We start from the raw sequence: 6,962 nt of genomic DNA, 5'->3' as shown, positions 1-6,962 counted from the left end.
CAAGCCTCAGTAACTATCAAACCAGACCCCTCCTCCATCACTTTTTCGCCTGTGTGGGCATCTGCTAGGTGATGTGCTAGAACTTGCACGTGTTCTCCTTCAAGCGTGCTGAGCTGTCCGGTGGCGTTGTATTGGCTGGCTTTGTGTGGACAGAAGTATTGGGACATCTGCTTATTCACTGTTTCTTCTGAAATCAAGGGTATTAAAAATGGTTTGGAGTAACTATCTCTACTGACCAGTGAGGATGGCTTTCTGTTATATTTTGAAAAAGAGCATTGCTGTGAGGATTTGATTGCATTCAGCGACAAGAGCGTTAGTAAGGGCAGAACTCCTCATGACGTCCCATTCCAAAGTACTGGATGGAGCATCAGCGCCATCGATCCAGAGAACACAGTTCTTCCACTGATCCACAGCTCAGTGCTGGGGGCTTTATACCCCTCTGTAGCCCACGCCTGGCATTAGTGTGTCGGCAGCAATGGGTGCAACCTAAAGTAGCTGAAAGCATTCCAATGTGTGTCCACAAACATTTGGCCGTATAGTGTACCTCAGTTAGAAGTGTGTGCAGGGATCGTATTTTAAGTATAATAATTGTGACAAATCTTAATATCTCTCTCTCTCTCTCTCTCTCTCTCTCTCGCTCTCTCTCTCTCTCTCTCTCTCGCTCTCTCTCTCTCTCGCTCTCTCTCTCTCTCTCTCTCTCTCTCTCTCTCGCTCTCTCTCTCGCTCTCTCTCTCGCTCTCTCTCTCTCTCTCTCTCCTCCCAGGCGGGCACATTTACGACTATGTTTGGAACGCTTAAAATCCCTAGTGCCTCTGGGACCAGACTCCAACAGGCACACTACCCTTAGCCTACTAATGAAGGCCAAGGAACACATCAAGGTATGTGTGTGTGTGTGTGTGTGTGTGTGTGTGTGTGTGTGTGGTTTATTGCTACCGGTCCTTAAATATCAAGAACAATGGCACATTTTCAACCAATCAGAGTAAACCATGACCAAATGCTAATCATTAATGAGCTTACCAGTCTACCTGTTTGTTCAATTTCAGCTTCCAACACACCTGAGCCAGGTACCTCCAGCACACTGGTCAATATTTACCTGGCTCAGGTGTGTTTGGGGCTGCAGTACATCTCAGAGTACAGCTCCTACACCTGGCCAGGGATAGCTAGCGGTCACTGGTGTTGAGCAAAATTACTGTCCAATTATTAAATTACGGTGTCATTCAATTAAACCTACACTATCTGTCCAAATATTTATGGACACCCCTTCTAATGAATACATTCAGCTACTTTAAGCTACTTCCATTGCTGCTGATACAGATGTGCAAAAGCACACTACATGGACTCTAAGAGGCTCAGCTGTCTAATGCGCTTCCACTATGGCTCGAATCCTGAGCCATGGCGCTTTGCCATCAGCGGCCAGAGTCTGAGAGAGCACAATTGGTTGAGCTGGGTACGGGTAGGTAGATGGCGCTCTCTCCCCTCATCACTCTTAAACCGATGTTGGCTCGTACAGGCGTCTGGTAGCTGGTGTGGTGGAGCCTGGGATCCGGCGCTCTCCTCCGAGCGTGTCGGCTGCCCGGCTATGTCGCATCAGTGGCAGACGTGTGCTAAGTCCTTACTCTCCTAGTGTCGGAGCCTTGCTAGTGAACGGGGTGGCTAATTGGTAGCTCCAAAATTCGATGAACAAATTAAAAAATGCTTATCCTTAATTTCGGAAGAAACAGTGGATGATCAGGTGTCCCAATACTTTTGTCCGTAGGGTGTACATTAGAGTTAGGAATGATTGATTTGATTTTTCCATCTTATGTAAAGTTATAATTGCGTGTGTGTGTGTGTGTGTGTGTCTGCAGAGGTTGGAGGATAGCGAGAGAAAGGCACAGCACACAATAGACCAGCTGCAGCGCGAGCAGAGGCACCTCCGCAGACGGCTGGAGCAGCTGGGGGTGGAGCGCACACGCATGGACAGCATGGGCTCCACCGTCTCATCAGACAAATCCGACTCTGACCAAGGTACACACTCAGTCACACACACACACACTCAACACACTTCTTGAAGGTGATGTACGGGTTGAAGCAGGAAGAATGGACACAGGCGTAAGAATCGGAGACAGGCTTTTGATGACTGTGAAGGTCCCACCTCACCAATGCTACCACAGGACAGCTCGGGAGGTCTTGTGGAGGCCTTGCCTCGAATGGTCATATCTGTTGTGTAGGTCTGAAAAGGGGACCTACACAACACTAGGCACTAATAGTGGTACTAATGTTTAACTGATCAGCTCATGACCACCACTGAAATACAGGCTTGACTCAGATGTCCAATCACAAGCCAGGAAGCTTCAGAGGGTACAGCATTGCCTCAGCTGATTTGAGTAGTGCCAGTGTATGGCCTAAAACTAGCTGTACAGTCCCGCAGCACAAACACTGTATGTGTGAATGGCCAGCATGTGCGAGCTGTAGCAGGCACACTGTCCCATCACTCACGTCACGCGGAGGCAGTATGTGTTATACCATGCACACACACACACACACACACGCACTCTCACACCCCCATAGACATTGTATAAGCTTCTGACCAAGATACACACCTACGCACGGACAACACCCTGCTATACACAAAGGGTGCAGTCAAATCCATCCTCAGCAGAGATACAGGCCTTTACTGTTGTCCTCAACAACACATACACACACACACACACACACACACAAAGCAGTCTCTGTATCTTATTACACACATGTTCACTGTCTATAGTCCTCCCTCATGACTGCAGGCATACATTGATGTACACACACTGTTTCTCTCTCTCTCTCTCTCACACACACACACACACACACACTCTCACACATTTTCAGTCACAGAAAGCTTCTGTCATTCAGTCCAACTTCACTCCAAAAGACTTTCTCCAAGTTTGCTCTCCCACCTACAGACAGATGGACCTTCATGGGTGTGAATTCTACAATGTGTGAAATGTATGTTTGAGTTGGCGCCATAAAGTGTCTCCTTGCAGTCCTTTATAGTATGTGCACACACTATACTATGCTGTATGTCCAAAAGTTTGTGGACACCCCTTCTCAATGCATTCAGCTACTTTAAGTTGCGCCCCCTGCTGACACGGATGTGCAGATGTGCCGTAGAGAAGCGCCGCCAATAGAATAGGTCTCCCTGAAGCAGATAAGCCTATGAACGTACTGGCACCATGCTGCTTAATGCCAGGCATGGGACATATAGAGGGGTATATCCCACACCCCCAGCATTGAGCTGTGGAGCAGTGGAAGAACTGTGTTCTCTGGTGGGGATGATGCTTCTCACTAAAGCTCGTCAACTCTTTTTAATACTCTTAATGTAAAAACGGTGTCCCAATACTTTTGTCCAAATTATGTGTTTAAACCACGTTGCTATAAGCTTTAAGAATTTGTATTGATATCTAATAAAAAGTAAGAGATCATGACTGTCCACCTTATTGTCCACTTATACAAGCAATTTAATATAAGACTATATGCCTGTGTGTGTTACAGAAGAGCTGGACGTGGACGTAGAAGGTACGGACTACCTGCTGGGAGATCTGGAATGGAGCACCAGCAGTGTGAGTGACTCAGACGAGCGAGGCAGTCTGCGGAGCAGCTGCAGTGACGAGGGCTACTCCAGCGCCAGCCTCCGCCGCCTCGGCACCACTCAGGAGAAGAACCCAGCGCTGACCTGCAGTCTATAAGAGCACATCCCCTACCTACCTACCTACCCACCCGACCACCCCTCACAGGCCTCCACCTACCCCACCTGCTCTCCACCCCAAACCCCCCCCCCCCCCCCCCCCCACCCCCAACATCTCAACACACTACACTCAGCTCCCGGCCTCCTCCAGCCAGCACCTGGTACTTGGTACCTTGAGTATGCCTTCTCTCTCTTGTCTGGGATTGGACGGCTTGGATGGCTGAATCCAGGAACCCTGTTCCTGCGTCTACAGGCTGGGATCAGATGTTCGGAGCTTCTCCAAGTAAGAGCACTGATCTCCGTGCTTCAGTTCTTGCACCTGGGATCATTACCGATACAGTGATACAGGCTGAGAGGAGCTGTCTGTAGAGCACTGCTCTTACTCTGAGACGCCCAAAGCATAAGAACCCAGGGCTTTCAGGAGATCCTAATGAAGGAACCAAGACTAGAAGGTTTAAAGAAGGACTTCTTCATGATTGTGGTCCACTACAGAGCTTTTGTAGGGACGTCTGAAGAACAGAAATCAATCGGAGGAGGATCTGAGGGAGCACTGAATCGAACCCACAGTTTCTGCCAGCCACACCTCATACATCCAGCACAGACCTGGCCAGTCCAAGCCAGTCAAGCCAGTCAAGCTACCTTTCTCCCCCCCCCCTCTTTTGCATCACTCTGCACCATCTAATCAGCAGCAGAGGTGCCGAAGATCCCCACCTGCTGTCATCCAATCAGTCATCCTCCACCTCACCATCGTCCCTTTAGGAGGCTTTAGGAGAGGAGAGGCTTCTTGTCCATCCCTCTTTAAAAGCTCTGAAAGAGCTGAACCTTTGAACACCCCTGAAAGTGGTGTGTATCATACCAGAGAATGTGTATCATACCACACCCACTGCCTACTCGACTTCTCTCTGGGCCAACCGTACGCAGTCTGTCGTCTGTCGCCACGCCTTCCATTTCCTCCTCCATTCAGACTGTGGACCGTCCAGACACAGGGCTAGGTCACCTGACCGGTCAGCTGACCTATCAGAGCATGGAATTTTGCACTTCGGAGTAACCTGTTGGTGCAAGCTGCCTCTTTCGCCGCAGATCTGAGAGCCGTATCGCTGTTGGTGTCTTTGACTGACTGTTCTGGGATCAGCGGGAGAAGGGCTGCTTGTACCAGGCAAGCTCAGCAGGAACGTTTTCGGGTCACAAACAGAAAAAAACAACAATCAAGAAACAAACAAACAAAAAAAAAAGGTGCGCAGGCATGTCATCGTTATCGTCATCGTTATCGTTGCTTTTATTTCGATTTTCGTTCGTTTTCTCCCCCCCCCCCCCTTCTCTTCAGAGGGACCGCAGCTACTATAGTTATGTATCAGGTGTAGTCTTTTAGCTAGTCTTAAAAAAAAAAAAAAAAAAAAAAAAAAAAACCTTCCTGCACTATCCAACATCCACCCCCACCTCACTGTACTGGGAGCCATGGGACACTTACCAAGCACTGGTGTGATGTCATTTGTCTCAGCAGCAACTACTACTACTACTTCTTCTTCTCCTTCTTCTTCTACTACAACTGTTCTCCAAGGAGCTGCCCTGTTTATACACAGACGCGAGGTGGTTTTTGCAGTTTCAGAAGGTTACAAGGTTTAATCAGGCTTAATGTTATTATGGCCGCTAGGGATGCACCGATATGGGACTTGGATACGATACCTGCCGAGACCGATACACATCCACTAATATTAAATGAGCAGATCTGGATCAGCTTTTGCATTAAAATGAATGCAGTGAAAGGAAACGGATACCTAATGACCAGCATCTGCTCGTCGAGAGTGCAATAAATACCACCTCAGATATCGGTTTGAAATATCGGTGCCCATACAACCCTAATATCATCATGCATCCATAGTTGCCATTCCATGGTAGGCCTGGTTAGCACTGTTCAGCTCTGGTCGTGGAGGCCCATAGTCCACAGCACAGCGTATTGATATTGACAGCTACTCAGACACAGGAGGTGCTTCAGATGGTTCTTTGAGGGAAGCCATAGAGGAATCACTTTAAGTTCCAAAAAGAACAATGAACCTTTTAAAGGTCAGGTCACATGATGTAAACCTAAAGATGACCAAAAAGGAGGTCACTTCAAGAATTATTTGAAGCACCTTTATTTTTAAGAGCTGGACTGGGATTGAATGGCCTATAGTCTATAGCCTATGGTCTATGGTCTAGGGTCTATGGTCTAGAGCAGTGGTTCCCACTGGTCTCCCTGGTCCTGGAGGACCTTCTGCTCTCATCACACCTGATCCAGCTAATCAGCTAATTACCAAAAGAGCTCTTCTTGGGTTGAAGGTGGTGTTTAAGAGCAGGTAGCCACTAGGGTGCAGGGCAGGGCCAGGCAGGGGGTTCTCCTGGACCAGAATTGGGGACCAGTGGTCTAGAGGAACTGCTCTCGTGCTCTTTATATACAGTATGTATGAACAAGGTCTCCTTTTACCTTGAATGTTCTAATGTATCAGAGTCAGCCGGTCGGCAGTAAAGCAGCCTTCAGCCAGACTTGCAGGACAGCAGCGAATGAAGGAAGCGCCTCACCCACCGTACTCTTCAGGTTCTTCAGAGGGTCTTTCGCTCCTGTCAAGGTCTCGGTGCTTTCTCACCCTGACTCGGGCTTTTACGCCCTCGGCCTCGCCACCTTGATTTTTTTTTTTTTTTTTTTTTTTTTAAATACTCCAAGGGCAGTAAAAGAACTGAAGGAGTGACGTGACGTTGTTGTGAGGAACATATTGCAGCATGAGATTGTGTGGGGGTGGAGGGCTGGGGGCGACGGGTGGAGGGTTTGAGCGTGTGGAATCTGGAATTCAGGTCGTTCCTTCTCTTCCTCTCTCTCTAAGGACAGTGGCGCTCAACGCACCCTCGTAGCGCATGGGCGGTGGTCATGTTCTTCGTCCTGCTCGGCTGCTTTTGGTCAGGAGGTCCTGAAAGTAGGAGGAGGAGGGTGTGAGAGGATAAGCGAGTAAGTGAGTAAGGATAAGTAGAGGCGGTCAGCACATTCCACAGCAGAGTAGGAAAACGCCACGTTCGGAGACAGCATCGCGAGGCCTTTGGAGCCCGTGCTCCTCGTAGCCCAGCGTCGGCGAGCTCGCCAGTGTGTTCGTTCATTTCTCTGTCCATGTCCGTCCATCCGTCCAGCCATCACAGCCGCGGCTGTGAGTTTAACCTCTCGGCTAGACCTCGCCGTCGCTCTGTGTACATAGTTTACAGAAAGAAATCTATATGTATAACAAAGTATTTATTT

At 48.7% G+C, this 6,962-nt stretch overlaps 1 protein-coding gene across 1 annotated transcript; it reads left to right on the top strand.

The window, feature by feature from the left end:
- The first annotated feature begins 766 nt into the window (after window positions 1-766).
- On the top strand, window positions 767-6,220 carry mxd1 (MAX dimerization protein 1). Its single transcript, XM_072664911.1, has 3 exons — window positions 767-878; window positions 1,848-2,007; window positions 3,511-6,220. The coding sequence occupies exons 1-3, from the start codon at window positions 855-857 to the stop codon at window positions 3,702-3,704; spliced, it is 378 nt and encodes a 125-aa protein (XP_072521012.1). The 5' UTR covers window positions 767-854; the 3' UTR covers window positions 3,705-6,220.
- Window positions 6,221-6,962: the final 742 nt, after the last annotated feature.

This window comes from Salminus brasiliensis, chromosome 20 (assembly GCF_030463535.1).
Source record: "Salminus brasiliensis chromosome 20, fSalBra1.hap2, whole genome shotgun sequence".
Classification (NCBI taxonomy): Eukaryota; Metazoa; Chordata; class Actinopteri; order Characiformes; family Bryconidae; genus Salminus; species Salminus brasiliensis.
Note: the sequence above shows the minus strand (reverse complement) of the source record. Positions and strands in the feature narration are given on the sequence as shown.

Bases quoted from the DNA above. Each gene is read 5' to 3' on its own strand.
- mxd1 (XM_072664911.1), top strand. From the start codon at position 855: ATGAAGGCCAAGGAACACATCAAG. The intron at 879-1,847 runs GTATGTGTGTGT...GTGTGTCTGCAG, and splicing joins AGGCCAAGGAACACATCAAG to AGGTTGGAGGATAGCGAGAG. The intron at 2,008-3,510 runs GTACACACTCAG...TGTGTGTTACAG, and splicing joins CAAATCCGACTCTGACCAAG to AAGAGCTGGACGTGGACGTA.